The 18663-nt window shown below is 40.0% G+C and overlaps 1 protein-coding gene and 1 pseudogene across 1 annotated transcript in view; one reads left to right on the top strand and one right to left on the bottom strand.

Moving 5' to 3' along the window:
* Positions 1 to 18663, top strand: part of LRIG1 (leucine rich repeats and immunoglobulin like domains 1) — a 109216-nt gene that overhangs the window by 25266 nt on the left and 65287 nt on the right. The window contains exon 2 of the mRNA XM_006917487.3: positions 10017 to 10088. Within this exon, the coding sequence (XP_006917549.1) occupies positions 10017 to 10088 (72 nt within the window). The remainder of the gene's footprint in view (positions 1 to 10016; positions 10089 to 18663) is intronic.
* Positions 12978 to 13094, bottom strand: LOC112484443 (annotated as a pseudogene).

Consider the following 18663-nt stretch of genomic DNA (forward strand, 5'->3'; position numbering starts at 1 on the left):
AGACAGAGACAGAGACAGAGACAGAGACAGAGACAGACACGCACACACACACACAGAGCAAGAGAGAAAGAGAGAGAAAGGAGCTCTTGACTTTAGGATGCACTGGCCTCAGTGAATGTAGATGGCCATGTGGAAGAGGTGAGGCATCATTTTTAGAGGACTTGGTGAATGCTTTTTAAAAATTTTAATAAATGAAAGTATATTGTGGCTCCGTCATTTTCATGGCTAGTTTTCTGTTTGACATAGTAAAATTTTAATATGTTCAAGGATAGAGGTCACACACATCAGCTGATTCTTTGTGCTCATAATTTCAATGAACAGGAAGTTCCATATTTTAATAGCAGAAAACAGTCTGTGTAAAGTAATGCATGCTTAAATACTATGTTTGTTGCATTTTGTCTTAGTATCTTTTCAACCATTTCAGTAACCAGAGCCAAAGAAGTCACCGTGGCCCTGAGAAAATGATGGAGACGAGCTTTTAAGTTGACAGTGTTTCATGACGTCTTAGTATCGTAGAAAGAAAAATGTTGCCTTTTGGCTTCAGCTAGGCATTTCATGACACATGTAAACTTTAAAAAGCACAATGGAAAAATTGACAGAACGAGATCTCAAGTCGATAAGCTAACTAATAAAGTCAGCAAAATAACTGTTAGCCAGGAGGCTGACCTTTTAAAATTGTACGTTTTCTTTAAAAAATACTTAGCTAGAGACCCTTGCATGCCTCCCTATAATACAGTAGATATATTCTTGAAAAGTTGTGGGTAAATTCAGTTTTCAAATTTGGTGGACTCCACATCAGGGATCTGTTCTGTATATATGAGTAATCTTCATTTTTAAGTGTTGAGGTAGCTGGGAAAGGAAGGGATAAACCTAGGAGATAATATTTGATATTACAAACCTAGAAGATGATATTGAAAACCTAGAAGATAGTGTTGTGAATGTTTGATAATATTTGAAGGAACCTTGTACTTTATCTAGAATGTCGAATATTGTGGCAAATGCAAGTAAACCTGGATTTTTGTATTAGCTTTATAGATTTTGGATGCTTGGCCTTCACACAGGCACAGAAATGTTAGAGACATTAACGAGTAGTGGGTGTAATTTCAGTTGGAAAAATAAATGATGCATGTAAGTTCAAGTGGAAGCTGATGAGACTCCAAAGTACACCCTTAGGAACTTCTTTCTTCCCAAAGGGTTTTCCTTATGACAGCTCTCACCTTGGAAGGTTGTTACACCCATTGTCATTCGTCCCTTAAAATTTTTTTGTGTTAAAATAGTTATTTTCCTGTCTGATAGGGAAGTTCCTCTCAGGACCTTTACGTGTGGACACGAAGAGCATGAAATCACTCACTGTTAAGTGAAGAATCATTTCAGTGTGTTGGGAAAGGAAATGGATCCCAGAATCACTGATGGTTGGTAGTCATGCCAGCTTTTACACAAATTCTGTTGGGTGACACATTCAATCAAAGAAGTGTTCATAAGATGTTGCTAGTTTGCATTTTTCATATGTAAACCCCAGATTAATGAATTTTAAGGCTATATCACACTTTTAATTAACACCCTATATTTTGCAATGGTGGTTTTACAGGAAGCTAATCTCCTCAAAGTAGACATTTGTAGGGGCAGAGGTGTACAGGTGACGGTGTTAGGAAAGGAAAACATTAATCCACGACCAGAAGAGTACTGGTACACTTTACAAAGCATGTGGCGAACTGAGGATTCCAGATTTATCCACTAGGTTACTGTGTCCCTCACTTCCTGTCCCTTTTTCCTGACTTGTTTTGACTACTATAGAAGCAAGAGTCACCCGTTTCCTGCTTCAGTAGAGTGAGGTTTCCATTTAGGAGAATCCTCCTCCATCCAAACCCTGGCCTCTGAATGTATTGCCAGAGGCGAGCACCGGTCCTTGCTGCACTTTCTGTCCCCTCTGGGTCATGACTGATAAGCCCTCTGCTCTCACTGGAGTGCCTGTGCCTCAGGATGTGAGAAGAGATTGATGGGGGAAGGGAGCGCTTGGCTCTGAGACACTGACCACCCTCTGTCCCGCATTGTGGCCAGGCTTTTAGGTCAAGATTAAGCTGTGTGCTGAATGGTGTCTAGAAAGGGTGAAAGGGTCCTATTGTGGAGGTGATGAGTTTGGAAAGTCTTGTAAAGCTTGAGGACTCTGAAAGGGCAAATTTGTGATCCCTTTTAAGAGATGATAAAGTAGAGAATAGTTGACCAAACTCTTGACCCCTCTCTTCCCCCTGCTCATTTTCAAGTCTCCTGCAAAGCCACTTCTCTAATAGTAAAACTAAACGGCGGCTGTAGGTATCTCTTCCTTGCTGGGATGGTCCTGGGTGGTGTTCCCTTTGTGGGAGGGTCCGCCTGTGGCCAGCAGCTATTCCCTTTGCAAATTCCCTTTGTTTGTGAAGTGCCCACCAACTGCAGAGCTGGTGTGCTGGAGTGCCTCCTCTTAATTAAGTTAATTAATCTTTAGAAGTTAGCGATGCACATACCATGTTTAACGAGAGACTGTTGCGGGAAATTTGTGGGCTTCGCCCAATTCCACCGCACAACCAAGCATGAGAGTGCTTAAATAACGAAACCATGTCACACCCAATTACTTTGTTTCCCTTTGGCCAACATCTTAGTTTGGTAAGAAAACCAGATCCCAGAATCTCCTGTTTTAAGGAATGTTATAGAAGGCAAACACTGATTGCCTTCAGTGATAGTGGCCCTCTGGACTGTTTTAGTCAAAACTTTAAGTAGTTGGACAAGGAGATATTCTGCCATTGGGGAAATGGTCCTATAGATTAACATACAAGAGGGACCTGGCCCTGTGATTTGTTAAGGTTTGTATAACCCTTGACTAGTACTGCCTGGTAGGTTGTGAATCTGGCTACTTTTCTTGACTTTGCCCTAAAACCATTCGTGTCTTGCCCCTCTGCTTTCTAGGAAGCCCTGACTACTTGACTTGACTTTTTCCGTTCGTTCTTTTTCTTTCTTTCTTTTTTTAAAGCTTTATACCCTCTATGCCTAATTTAACATTTCTGGCCTTATTTTCTGTTACTCTTCCTCAAAAACTGTGTTCTTCTACCCTTTTTCCAGGTCTAACTAAGGTCTTTTTCTGACATACCTTTCTTATCATACTGATATTCCCTGCTCTGAAGCCGTCTATAATCAGTGGTATCCATACTGGGGATGACAGACTCATGCTTACAGGGGCCAGACAAATACTGCAACTGAGTAAGGAGGACCTGGGTGAGACAATAGGAGTGGAGAGATCTGTGGTCAACTGGAGTACTTACTGAATAAATGTAGCTGATCGTTGGCTATCAGGAATGCTGGCCCAGTGATTATTTTCAAGAGAAACTGAAGCTTTTATTTTTTTTTAGTGAAAACCTTCAGTTTCTTCAAACACTGTTCAGTCAGAAACAAACAAATTTCCCTGCAGTCCAGCTTTGGCCCAAAAGCCACCAATTTGCAACTCCTGGTCTACCATTCACAAGATGCTTGCCATATTAGAATCTTTTGCTGTAATTATTTGCTCCAGAGTCTTATCTGACCAGTAGGTTGTAAACTCCTTAAGGTCATGGACTAAAATCTCATCCTAATTTGTGTCAGAATTTATCAGAGCACAGTATACATTGCAGATAAACACTCAATGAATATTTGTTGAATTTGATATCTGTTGGGTGCTAAAGGACAAAGACTTAGACCTGTGCTTAAATTAACCATAGGTTGGTGTAAGATGGGTGCACTATTAGGGCACATGTAAGATGCCTGGGATTATGGAAGCAGCATGGTGACTTCTCTCAGATAATGTCTTAAGCATCAGAATTCAGAGGCCCACACTGATTTCTATAGCAGGTTTTAAGGAATAAAAGTCAGTGGTGACTCTGGGGTCCTTATATTATGGCTAGTGCCTATTCTTTTGAATTGCTGGAAGCCTTATTTGCACAGAGAATTATCTATGTGATATTTTCAAAAACTGAGGTAACTGATTCATTACTGACTTTCTTAAATATAACTTGACTAAAAGCTTACAAAATGAGCTAATAATATTGAGTTAATATCTGAGTGATTTTTGGATTTTATTATTTGCAGAATGTGTTTCTTTTTCCAAGCCTGAGTTTAGAGAATATGTTGCTTGCTTAGCTTACTGAAGAAAGATGGCAGCACATACAGAAACTTCTCCTGAATGGGAATTCTTGGGTGAGGATGCTACAAGAATGGTTCTAGTTTAATATGCAGTTTCATTCTTAATATAACCCTTTAATGTGTATTATTAGGCCGTTTAGTTGTAGTGTTTGGTTAATGAGGGGAAAACATCACAATAGAAAAAAAAGATAAGGACATCTAATATTCTAGATTTTAAAAGAACTCTCTTTTTCTCAAACTCTTATAGGGAACATAATGTGGTGATTTCATTGGAACTTGATGTGTACTACATATAATTCCTCAGAAGGTAAAAAAGCAGCAGAAATGGCTTGCTGTTTAGTTGTAGTGTTTGGTTAATGAGGGGAAAATATCACAATAGAAACAAAAGATAAGGACATCTAATATTCTAGATTTTAAAAGAACTCTCTTTTTCTCAAACCCTTATAGGGAACATAATGTGGTGATTTCACTGGAACTTGATGTGTACTACATATAATTCCTCAGAAGGTAAAAAAGCAGCAGAAATGGCTTTCAAAGTTTAAAGGATTAAAAAACTTTAACAAAGTTATATGTTCTTCCTTACCCACACCCCTTGAAATTTGAAAGGACTGATCCCTTTTTCCCAGTTAGTCCTAAGCAGGTGACTCTTTCTTAAATGGTGGCAAACGATGCAATTTCTAAGGTTATCTAGGGTTGTCTAGCTGGAGCCCACAGTTTCTTGAGAAACAAGAAATTTCCAGGCTAGTCCTGGGTGCCTCAATAGTTGGATCATTGGATTGCCTCACACTTTTCTTTCTGGCTGTATTATTCAGTTTAGCAAACATCTGAAAGCTTAAAATATGCAAAGTACAGTGACGTTCAGGAGTCCAGACGGGGTTAAGTAATGGGAAATAGCCTGGCCCGGAAACCAAACTGAGTATGAAAACCTCCTTCCCCAGGGAATGATTGTCACAGATTTAGGACTAGTTCCTTCCACTTTGAATTATGATTGCTATTAATGTTGAAAAGTACAGCCATGTACTGTGCTGCTCTTTGGAGCGAGAGGTCTCGTCTGTATTGTCTGGTTTGTGCTTGTTTTTGAGGACGAAGTCCTAATTATGTCATCCAACGATGTTGGGGTTATCTCCTCACTACAGCTTACTCCAAAGCAAAAGGAACTTTTTACCCCTTGACTTCCAAGAAGTCAATGAATTATTGTTTGCCAGCCTTGAATGGCCTTTGCCAAGTTTGTAATAGGTGGTTCTGGTTATAATCCAGAAAGATGCTGGTCAGATTATGTAAATACTGATTAAGCCTATAGAGTTAGTCTCAGAGAACATTTTTGTTTTTGTTGTTGAGAGTGTCTTCCTCGTGAAATGAGTTTTCAAAGGCCTTTTCTTCTGTTGGATGGTTAAGAACTTTGTGTCCTTAAAAGATGTAGGCTAATGTCTATGTCCATCCCCTACCACATTTTTAAACAAAGCTCTTGAATTATTGGGAAATTAAAATCTATTGTTAAAATCCAAGTTTGTCCTATGAATGCCATTTCATTTTAAATATTTGTTGATGATTTCATGATCTAGAAATATTGGTTGATTATTCCATGATACAGCACAGTTTAATAGACGTTTCAGTGATGACAGAAATGTCCTCTGTCTGCATCATGCAGTATGGTCGTTGTTAGCCACCTGTGTCAGTCAGTTGAACACTTGCGCTGTGGCTAGTGCAGCCGAAGAAGGGAATTTTTAATTTTATATAATCTTAAGTAGTTTAAATATAAACATCAGTAGCCGAGTGGCTAGTGGCTATGGTATTAGACACCACAGGTTTACATACTGGTGGGGATTTCTCAGCTATTTAAAGTCTTAGCTCTTCCAATTCTGTAGGGTTGGTAGGGGGCCTCATTAGGGAAAATGCAGATTGTTGTTGTGCACTGTTAAACATTTTGCTTTTCAGACACAAATAAAACCTGGATAAAACTTGAGCTGTTCTGGGCAGAGGTGCCTCTTGTGTGTTCTGCAAATGGTAGGCTGGACGGTCATCTTTCAGCAGATTAGCTGAAAGAATATCTATGGCTGGGCTCAATTGTTCAAAGATTTGCGCACCCTTTGTATAAGAATAGGGAAAATTTGTGTTATGACAATAACTGACAAAATGTTTAATGAAAGCTGCAATTGGCAGTAACTAAATTCCCTGAGATTTCTTTCCGCTCTTCTTTGCCACTGAAAGGTGTAGAAATGCTTTTGACAGCATCTGTCCTGCTGACAGATGAATTGTTTTGACGGGAGAATCTGAAACCTTCAACTTAAGACACATTGAGATGTCCGGCCGGGTACGGAGTGATCGTGTTTGTAGAAATAAGTGAGATGCTTTAGATTTGTGTGTATGTCAGCTGCCACCTGAAAAAAAACCCTCATTAAAGGTTTTTCACTGATTAACCCTTTGATTATTCTTAGGAACTGAGATGAGAATTCACACCCCTCTCTGCATAGTTATTGGATTGAATAAATGTATGTAGTTTTTTTAATCATTGAAAAATGAATGTCAGTAACCATAGCAGTCAAAGGGTTCAACAACTTTATTTAAAAATTGTGCTAGAAAAATTATACCAGTGCTAATAGCAACATTATTCACAATAGTCGACAGGTGGAAATAACCCAAATGCCTATCAACTACTGAACAGATAAACAAAATGTGTATGTGCGTGTGCACGTGTGTGCACCTGCATATACATATATATGTATATATGCACACACATACATATATACAATGGAATATTATTCAGCCTCGAATGGGAAGGAAATTCTAACATATGCTACAATATGATACTATGCTAAGGAAATAAGCCGGACACAAAAAGACAAATACTGTATGGTTCCACTTATAGGAAGTACTTTGAATAGTCACATTCCATAGAAACAGGAAGCAGAATGGGGTTTGCCAGGCCTGGAGTAGGGGATGGGGAAAGATGGGGAGCTACTGTTTAAGAGGTACTATATTTCAGTTGGAGATTAAAAAGTTCTACAGACGGATAATGGTGATGGTTGCATACGATGTGAATGTACTTAATGCCACTGAACTGTATGTACACTTAAAAATGGTTAAGATGGTAAATTTTATGTTATGTATATTTTACCGCAATAAAAAAAAAATTGTTATGCTGGGAATTTGTTTCCCTGAAATGAGCAAACAAGAAAATTTCTCTGAGGATTTTATTTCAGATTATGTTCGTCAGAGAGAATATAGTAAATATTTTCCCCATTTCCTGGTCAAGCAATTGGTGATCAACAGGCTGTCCTGGGTTGCAGGATTAGTCACTTCTCAGACTTAAAAGCTAGGCAGCTTTGGTCCAAAAGTAGAAGCTGTTCCAGGGGACCTTAACTTCAGCCTCTTTCTTCTCTCTTCTTTTCTCTGTAATTTCTCTGAGTAGGCGCTTCGAGCAGAGAGTTACCCTTTAAAGCCAGTGTGCTTGACACTCATTTGTTGGTATGCGGCTTTCCTAGTTCATTGGAAGTTGAAGCATCACTGCACCCAGGCCGACCCATGAGAGCTTTAATTTCCACTTACAGATATCTTCATGTTCATTGCTGCTTACTGGGATCTCAGTGTTAGGTCCTGATGCTGCTTGGTTTCTTGATAAGACTAGCTTATGGAAGATCTTTTTTCAAGTAGCCATGAAGTGATTTTATTCTAGGTAGTTGAAAATGGGGCCACCATTTGATTGCTTGAGACCTAGATCCTGTGAGCCCCAGCTCTACCCCTGGCTACAAATGTATAAGCCAGAAACAAGTCATTCATTTGAACTTAATAGTCTCAAGATTCAGTGGCCTAGATGAGCGGTTGAGAACTGGTGGTCCTCAGCCCAAATGTGGCCTTCAGATATGTTCTGTTTGGCCCATCCAGGGTTACTATTTTGTTTTTTTTTTAAGAATTGAAAATATTTCATATAAGAATTCCAAGTTTGAATTTCTCTTGAAAATGGAAAAGACTGGTCTGCACTGCCTTTGTTTGTAGAGACAGGAGCAAATGCCCCGTTAGAAGGGCTGGCAGGCAGGTACTGCTCTGTCAGCTTCATTCCACACCTGGTGGGGTGATGGTGCCTTTGTGGTTTCTGAATGATTCTCTGATGTCTCCTGCAGCTCAACAACTTGCATTACCTATGGAGATACAAATCTTATAGTCATTGTGAGTTCACAGTATCTTTAGATCCAGAAACGATATTTCAGTTCCCCTCTTTTTATGATAATGTGCTCAAAATAGAAGACAATTTCATTCTATCTAGTCCCTTTTCTGATGTGGGCGAATTCTCTCCATTTGTAGATGTACTTTTCCGAGTCTAATCTGTTGATTTCTGTGTACTCAACCATAAATACCCCCAAGTACAGATAAGCTCACACAATATGTGGTTTTAAAAATTACCACCTTCAATTTTTTATAATAACATAATCTCTGAACAAATTGCTTTTAATTCAGGCTATTGCCCGGACACAGATGTACCCTTAATTGCAAGTGTAGCTGGGCTTTTATTTAAATGAATGTCTTGAGTTGACAGTGAAATGGCCATCAGCTCTAGGTTAGTATTGATTGCAGTGTCTCTGGAGTAAGTTTAAAAGATAGTTGCCGCTTATGTGATGATACTGTGCCCCTTAAGAGCTAGACTTTAAACTCATAATTAGTTATTACTGTTAATTGGCAGTAATGTCATTGGAATTAATAGCTGAGATGAAAAATGTTAATCTCTTTCTGCTTACACAAGACTGGGTATATTTTGGTGGCAGGGAGCAAGAAACGTGTGCCATAAATACGGCCCAGATGGATCACATCTCTGTGGATTTTGTTCCTAAAAGATTAATTAACCTGGCCTGTGATGAGAGTGTGATCTGAGAAGCTCACCTGACCACACATTTCCCATGTTGCATGTCTCCCTCTAAGGATGCAGCTTGAGGGGGCTGGTGGTGAAGGAGAAAGAGATGTAGTTCTGAATAATTGTGACAGATGCCATCATCTTGAGAAGATTCTTCACGTGTGCAGCTTTCGCTGCCTTTGGTTAACAACAATCATGAATTTCCTACGACCGTGGCTCCTGGCTCCTTTGTGATTTATCACTTCCAGTATTTATCCATTGGTGATAGGAATGCTGTGTTCATATATAGATTTATGATTAAGATCTTATAGTATTCACGTTCTAAACAGTCCTTTCAACTTTGACTATACATGTGAGTTTTTGTCTTAAGTTCTTGTTTAGACCAGGGTTTCTCAACCTCTTAAGATTACTATTGACACTTAGGGCTAGATAATTATTTGTAGTAAAGGGCCGTCCTGTGCATGTAGGATGTTTAGCAGCATCCTTGGCCTCCACCCACCAGATGCCAGTAACAAACGCCCCTTTCCCTGCAGTCATGACAACTGAAAATGTCTTGACATTGCCAAATGTCAGTCCTGATTGAGAACCATTGATTTTTAGACAGTGAAGGGTCATTTTTTTTTTTCTTTAGTACTGCTTGATCCTGTTTGATGCTTTCGTAAAACATTAATTAAAAAGTACCATTTAGAATAGCCTTGGACCAGCACACTCTAATGTAGGTAGAGGTCTGGCTTACCTTAGAATTTCTTTAAAAGTTGCTAAGTGGTGAATAGTATCGATTGAAATTCATTTGAGTTTAGCCGATCTCAAGTGATTTGAGATTTTCACAGCGATTTGTTTATGGATGTGTGTGGAGGAGATATATCTGTAAATCTCAGTATAAGGTTACTTAAAATAATGCGTGAGATGGGGCAATCATGAGGGAGAGGGTTTAGTTTTTTTGAAGGGATGGGATAGAAGATTCTTGAATTTTGAGTGTAATGTCATGTTGATTCAACTTTTTTTTCTTTCTTTCTTCTCCCTTTATCAGAAACCTGAGCTACAACAAACTTTCTGAGATTGACCCTTCTGGTTTTGAGGACTTGCCGAATCTACAGGAAGTGTGAGTGTTCTTACCCAAACCTCTGGGGGGTTAGAGGGATGGAGAGCTCCTTGGGAAAACCCTCTCATATTGCAGCATTGCTCACTGTCCTTCCTTGTTCAGCATTCTAAACTTGTTAGAAGGAACATTTGCATTAAGGTTGTCAGTGACAAATTGTACTGCTTACTTAGCTCTCTCCTTCACTGCAGCCCACCTCTTTTTCCTAGGCAGTCAGTGGTGGGTGTGTTATAGTCCAGTAGGTATGGACTTACTGGAAATCACAGGAACATGGTGGGTGTGTAAGAGAGTCCCCTCCCTGTGGGAAGGCTTGTGTACCAACTGGGTTAACACACCTGGTGGGTACTTCCCCACTGTTCCCAGGGAGGTAGAGCAGCCTGTTCAGCAGAGGTATATGAGCCAGCCCCGCCCTTCTGTTTTCCAGGAAATTAAGGTATAAAAGAATAGACAATAGAGGCTTACCTTTCCTCTCAAGCATCTCTAAACAGAGCTCTGCATTACTGCCTTTGGAACTTTAGGCTTGCTGCCTCTTGCAGTGTTCTTTAAACCAGGCCTCAGTCTTTTCTTCTTTTTAATGTAAAGAATTCTGCTTTTAAAATGAATGTTAGGATTATCAGGAATTTTAGTTTCACAGGGACTTTACAGACACTTTTACATAGGTCATGCATACCTACAGCAGAAAATTTAGAAACTATAGAAACATGTAAAGACCAATCACCAGTATTATCACCCATACATAACCTTTGTGTAGACTCAGTGAAAAACCTCTATACATATAACTTTGGGATCAAAATGTATATATTAATAGTTTTTGTATGTTTCTTATATATCCTTACATTTTTATTACTTTACCATGTAAATTGAAATTTTTTGAATTTCCTGTTTGTTTTTTTATTTATTTATTTACTTATTTATTAGTAAAACTACATATGGTACATGGATATTCCATAAATACTTACCCAGTGCTTATACATTCTGGCTATTATGTGTAACAGATAGAAATCCTTGTTTATTATTCTTTGATTCCATTGTTAATGATTCATCTAAAGGAAATTTAATTTCATCAGCTGGTACAATTTGCAAAATACTTGCACATAAATTAACATATAAATTTTGAGCAGATACAGTTGAGCCCAACATAGTCACCCAAGATGATAAACCTAGTTTATCAAGTAGCTGGTTGGGTTCATAACCCAGTGCTTCTTCCTGATCCAAGCTATCTTTAATGCCTGTGGTTAGGATATCCAGTTTCTGTGTGTTAAGTCTCCAAGCTTAGTGGTTCCTTTTAGGATTGGACAAAAAATTGAGGTATTTCTTTTGGCATTATTCAAGCTTTCCTTTAACATTTATTTGAGTGCCTCCTGTTTGCCAGACATCGCTCTGCGTGCTGGGAGTACAGTGGTAAATAGGACAGACAGACAGGGCTGGGACTGGGGTGAGGCAAGCGAGGCATTTGCCTCAGGTGCAGAATTTAAGGGGCACCAGAAACTCAGCATTTGAGATAAACGATATTTTAATGCAATATTTAAAAAATAAAAGTGAATGTAAAGAAATCCATCATAAGTAAAATATAAAAAGTTTAAGTAAAGACAAGATCAGTGACTGATTTTTTTCCTTTTGCCCTCAAATTCCAGTATGGCTTGATATGGTACTGTTGCTGATCCTATCTTGATGTTAAAATTTAGATATTTTGTTCATCATGGATTTTATGTACATTCATTTTGATATTTTAAAAATACTACAGTAAAATAGTCTTTATCCTGGTTACTGATTTTTTTGGCAGCCCATTAAGTGTTGTACTTCTCCTCACCCAAACTCAGCTCTGCAGACAAACTTATTCTCTCTCAGAGTTTACATTAAGATGGAGGAAGACATGTACTGGACAAGGAAATTAGTAAGACTTATTAGTGGTAAGTGTAAGGTGGGGAAGAGAACATGGTAATGTGAGGAGTTTTTCTTTTGTAATTTTGGAGGGGTGATAACAGAGCTGGATGGTAGGAAGGTGACAGTTGAGCAGATATGAATGATGTGCACAGGAAGGACTGCAAATACAGGTCCTCAGGAAGGAACAGGATGAGGGCCATTGTGCCTGGCCTGCATGAGTGGGTATGGGTGTGTGGCCAGGTCCTGGACCTAACATGACCCACAGTTCCAATCATCATTACCCACCTCCTCCCCCGACCCCAATCAACTGGGGGCATGGTAGATACTCCTGTGAGCAGTTTCTGTGTTGTTCTCTCTGGCTCTCCTGTTCCATTTGTTCCTTCCCATAACAGGCTTTCAACTTTCATTGGTTTGGCTCCCTTAACCTACAGCCTTCTGTCACCTTCTACCTTTTGGAAATTATACCCCACCCAGATCTAAAGTGAGAACATATGACTTCTGCTTGTCCTTCACTGGGGATGCTGGTTATGAGTCTTGTTTTTTGTTTGTTTTGTTTTTTTTTTGTACTTTATTATTTTTTTCAATTATAGTTGACATTCAATATTATATTAGTTTCAGAGTATGCAGCATAATTAGATATTTATATAACTTAGGAAGTGATCCCCCTGATAAGTCTAGTACCTATCTGACATCATACATAGTTATAATACTATTGACTGTATTCCCTGTGCTGTACTTTATATCCCTGTGCGGTTATGAGTCCTAAAAATAAATTTCACATGTAACAACAGCCACAGCAATTATAGCAGCATCATGCCAAATCTTTGATGAATACTACTTCATTTGATCCTCATACCAACACTATGATATAAATTCTTTTTTCTTTTTTCTTTTTTTTCTTTTTCTTTTTTTTAGGCAAGGCAACCCTTGGTTGATCTCACAGATTGCAAGGACCTTGTCAGCTTACAATCCCTTCTTTCTTTCTTTCTTTTTCTTTTTTTTTTTTTACGCCTATAGCACCTGGTCTTCCTAGGTGATCCCATCCAGGTACTAACCAGGCCCAACCCTGCTTAGCTTCCGAGATCAGAGGGGATTTGGCTTGTTCAGGGTAGCATAGCCGTAGACTAAATTATTTTTTTTACAATAATTTTCTCCATTTTACAGAAGAGGAAAGAGAAGCTCGGAGAAGTTAAGTAAACCTGTGCAGTGTTAAATGACTGGTAAATCTGAGAGTTGAATTCAGATCCATTCGATTCTAAATCTTACTCATTTATCCCTGAAGCTGCATTGCCCTAAATTCCCACATCCCTCATCTTAACCTGCAACATTCAACTGAAGATTTTAAACACAGAAAATCAACTCGTATCACTCTTTCTACACCAGTCTTCTCTTTCTAGGCACAGAGTATTTCCTCTAATTTCTCCAGACCTCTTACTCAAATCCACACTCTCCTCTAAGTCCAGCCTCCCTTCTCCCTTCACAACTTGGCTTTTCTCCCTCCTCTGAACCCCTGTTGCATTTATAGGCAGGGTGAGGCTTCTAACCCCATCCTGCACGCCTTCTGTTTTGAGCATGACTTCTGTCCTTCCTCTTGCAAATGCACTCGTGGAAGTTGACCATAGCTAGCCATTGGGCTAAGCACGATGCTCCAAATTGTCACTTATACTTTTTTCAGATAGTTGAAGGAAGCAAGGGACAGAGAATTGACTGGAATTGCACAGCTAGTAAGTGGTAGAACTGGGCCTGCACCCCAGTCTAACTTGTGTCCCATGCTCTCTGTAGCAACACTACTTTCCTGAGTGTGGGAGTTATAAAGACAGATTGCATCATATGGATACAATATGATATAGTAGGAAAAACACACATTATGGTAGCAGACAGACCTAAGTTTGAGTTGTTTCTGTCCCTTACCAGACCGTATCCTTGGACAAATTATTTAGCACCTCAGTGCTTACCTTCCTCTTATGCAGTGTGGACATAATAACATTGTTGTTATTATTATAATTATTAATCGGCAATTTTGTCCAGGGCCTTGCACATGGGAAGGACTTACTGAATGTTATTTCTTTTTCTCTTCTGCTATTTTCTAATCGAACAGCTACCCAAACTGGGTGCATGGTTAAGAAACAAATCCTTGAGAGCTGATAGGTTGAACCTTTCACCACTGTGACTGCCTTCAGTCCCTGTTGTTGCATTGTGGGGTGGATGAGACAAATTCTCTGGTGCCCAGAGCAGTGGAACTTCTCACTGATAAAATATCTGCGCCTTTCCCTAGGGGAATTCTGATACATTATGGAGACAGAAAGAGGCTGTCAGGAGTGAGGGGTGGTGAGTTGGGGAAGGATATTGAAGGAAAAAAATCATAGTTGACACACAACTGCTTCTAAATTAACTGGGCTCGAGGGTTTCCTAGGAGCTCTCGCTTCTTTTAAACCCTGTACAGCCATGCTAGTCTAGAAACCTCAGTGAGAGAGGAACCACAGGCTGGCAAAGCAGCAGGCGGTGGTTTTTAGCAGTGGTTTTATTTTGGAGACCTGGAACCACAGAACACTGTGGGCTGATTGGAGAGAGAAAGTGAGCCTGTTGGAGGCCCCTGGAGGACGTGAGGACACTTGTGCAGCTGCTGCCAAGCCACACGGTCTTCACTACCCACAGCTCTGAGGAAAGCCCACCAGGGAGGGCCTCCAGCCAGGGGTCCCGGACTGCAAGGCTCCTCTATTAATAAGAGGGGCTATTTATACCATTCTCTTTAAAAATTGCACTGGGATCGTGTTACTGCTGCCTGGCCTGAGAATGCTTCATGTGGGTGCTGCTGTGTGCTTTCCAGGGCCATTGACCTAAAATGTTCCTGCAGGCAGCAAGGAAGCTGGTGTGGGCCCTGCCTTTGGGTATTTATGGCTCAGCCTCTTGTGTCTCAGGCTTATGCTCTCCAGTGTGTGTGTGGTGTGCTTAAGAGAGGGGTGGAATAACGAGGGGGTGTCGTTTTGAGGCACTGCTTTTTGGCTTTGAATTACTGCCACCTGTTAGCATTTACTTTATATCTGGCTATATCCTAAGCTGTTTGGTGTAATTATTTCATCTAGATCCTGCCAGAAACCTATGAAATTGGTACTTGGTGTTATTTACATTTTTGAAAGAGGAAACTAAGGCACAGTCAGGTTAGTTGACATGCTGAAGGCCATTCAATTGGTAAGGGGTGGGATTTGGGTTGAATGTACCCAGGTGTGTCTGATTTAGAAATCCAAGCTGTAAAATCCCCTCAGAATAATTCCTGCTTCTCTGTAGCTGTGCCTCGGTTTCTTTTAAGGCAGGTTGATAATTTAGTACCTCCCTCAAAGGGTTGGCATGTCATTCAGTGAGGCACTGCATTGCATGTATAGCACTCAGTTCAGAGCCTAGACCAGAGTAATAAATGTTCACAGTTATTATTATTGCTTATGATTGAAATATCACTATACTAAAACATCTTGTATCTGGCCATCTGGTATACAAACTACATATCATAAAGTCTTGCTAGCTATTATTGAGTATGTCCTATTCTCAAATAACTAAAAACACTGATAATAATAGTGATTGATTAAGTGGCCCTGATTCCAAAACCTAGGCTCCTACCTACTATTGACGACTTTCTCCCTTTAAAGAAGCAAAACTAACTGAAGTTCCAGCCCCCTGCCCAACTCTGACTATTATTGCAGCTCTCTTTGTGTTTGGAAACAATCGAAGTGTCTACTAATAGTGCAATGGCTATATAAATTATGGGTCATTCATTCTATTCATACCAGCAGAGGAATACTCTGTAGCTGATTAAAAGAATTACGGAGATTTCTAAGACATTACTAAGGGAGAGACTAGTACAAAACAGTCTGTATAATACACGTGCATTTGTGTGAAAACAAACAAACAAACAAACCTGTGTACATCATCTATCTCTAATAGCTGGCAGCAGGAGCTTCCTCTTGGAGGCAGACCAGAGGATTGAAGCGCAAGGAAGCTTGCTTTTTCACTGTATAGTCCTGCTATTCTCTTGAAATGGTTTGAAAATTTTACTGTGTACTTACAACAGCTAATAAATAAGTACGGCAAACAACAAACAGACAAAAAGTCCAATAGCTCTATAATCCAGAATTACTCGTTGGGTTTGTTTTCACGGTTGAAGCCTAATCTGATTGGGTAATAATAAAGTACCCTGAAATGGCCCCTTTTTAACATTTTGCATCTTGCAAAATGTAAAAACTTCCTTTCACTAAGCCAAGTAAATGGAAGTTTCAGAGACTGCTGAGGCCCCAAAGGCCTACCTCCAGATTTTGCCCAGGGGCCAAGCGATCCATGCAGCCCCACTTGCCTTATTCACACTTCTAGCTCCAGGTGTGGGCTGTGATTCCCAGTTTATGGCTTGATGCATCTGGGCACCTCTTGATCCGGAATCATCAATCAGGAAAAGGAAGCCAGACATTGTAGAGGATTTTTAGGGCCTTGGATGGAAGCAAATTCGGGGTGGGGGGGGGAGTGTGAAGGGTAGAAGATTCCACAACCTTAGATATTCAGAAGATTTCATTAAACACAATCCTAAATTCCTACAATCTCTTTAACGGTGGAGACTGTGCTAAACTTCCCTAGAGCCTTTTCCCTCCAGGCTCCAGCTGTGCTATTTTTGACCAGTCTCTATTTCAGTCTGGCAAGTTGGTCATGCCTCAGAGCCAGTTCAACCTCCATTGCCTTCTGAGGATAGTATTCTTGCTTCAGCAGGGACAGAGTGAACAAAGAGAAAGTCATACTGGTAGAGCTAACAGACTTACATTTAGCTAGTGGTCCTTTTTTCACAGAACTGATCGAGAAGTAAGCTGGCCATACAGTTCTTCTTTGAGCTCCAACTGTCCTCTTCGTAAATCAAGCAGCCCTGTTGAGATTAGAGCTTGCGATTTTGGCCTTACCTTGTTGACTCAGGGCTGCTGATCCAGACATAAAATGCCCCATTTATCTTTAGTACTGGTCCACTGCACCTGTATGTTCTCCTTCCCGCAGTTTTGTCAAAATTTGAATAATTATTATGAGGCCGCTTTTTCTTGTTCATTTATTTCTGTGAAATTGGGTGGAGCAGTTATCATGTGTGTGGTAGGGCTGACCTGAGACCAAGCTCATTCAGCAAAAGTTCCTCTGCAGAGAAGTCTGTGTACTGTTTTGTTTCAGATGTAAAGTCAAATCAGATTCCGAGCAGGCTGAAACAAAACTACCATGTTACCTAGGGCAGTGGTCCCCAACTTTTTTGGCACCAGGGACCAGTGCCCCTAAATCTAATGCCTGATGATCTGAGGTCTAGCTGAGGCAGTGATGCTAGCTCTGGGGAGTGGCTGCAAGTACAGATGAAGCTTCACTCAACTACCTGCCGCTCACCTTCTGCTGTGCAGCCTGGCTTCTAACAGGCCACGAACCAGTACCAGTCTGTGGCCCGGGGGTGGGGGGGATGAGGACCCCAGACATAGGGGATTAGGAGCTTTCCACTGGCTTTCTTGCTTATTGATCTTCTCTGACTTGCAACTGCACTTGGTTTCAGCTCTTATCCATGACCCTGGGATAGTAACTTGAACTGAAACATAAGTTAGAGAACTTACCTATAAGGCAGGGAACAGTAGTCGTACCTGATATCTAACTCAGAGATTTAATGATGAAGTTCCATAATGCACATTGAGTTAGTTGTTGCTATAGTTATAAAGAAATAGAGGATAATGGTTAAGAATCTAGACTTTGGGACTAGACTCCCAGGGCTACTGCCACTTACTGCTGGTGACCTTCATCAAATTATTTAACGTCTCAGTGTTTCAATGTCCTCATTGGTACATTGCAAATGTTCACAGGATCTTCCCCCTATGGATCTGGAGATGAGTTTGTACACTGAAAAGTTCTGAGCCATGCCTGGTACATAGTAAGTCCACAGTAAGTTAGCTGCTGCTATTAAATTATTATTACTATTAGCACCATCATCTGTGTTCAAGAATAAATCTCTAGGAAATTAAGAGTTCTTAAATAAGCTTCCTTATCGGCAACAGACCCCTGACCTTTGTTTTTCTTGCTCTGATAAGATCTCTTTTAGTAATAAGTTCATTGATGGTACTATGAAAATTTATTAGTAGAGATTCAGATTGGTGGAGAGTTTTCAGTATCTCTGACCAAGATGGGAAATGGATCACTGCTGAGTTGGAGGAGAGAAAAGGTGAAGCAGAAATAATCTGAGTTAGGGGAGGAGTCAGATAAGAGACTGTTAAAGTAATTAATTGTCTACTTCAACACACAAACCAGGGCTCTTTAAGTGGAGAAAGGATTTGCCACATGATACGGATCTGCTTTCTCTCTGCCAGATGCTTCAGTCATGAAGCTATTGAAACAGACATTTTGTGTCCCATGGCCCAGTAATTGCCAAGCTTCATCTCTAACTGGTTTTGGCACTGAAGAAAGCAAATGAGATAATTCAAGGCCTTTTCCTTTTTTTTCCTATTCACTTCTATAAAAGATGGCAGACAACCAGATTATTCTGTTCAAGCAAATGCTAGCTGTGTACTTGTCTGAATACAGCTGTCATTCAGTGGCCTTGTCTTCAAACAGTAACAAGATGGTCTATGTAAAACATACTCTCTTTAAAAAAAAAAAAAAAAAAAAAAAAATGGGGTAGGGAAACCCCGGCTTTACCCCCTTGATTCTG

The sequence above is a fragment of the Pteropus alecto genome, unplaced genomic scaffold, assembly GCF_000325575.1.
Source record: "Pteropus alecto unplaced genomic scaffold, ASM32557v1 scaffold75, whole genome shotgun sequence".
NCBI lineage: Eukaryota > Metazoa > Chordata > Mammalia > Chiroptera > Pteropodidae > Pteropus > Pteropus alecto.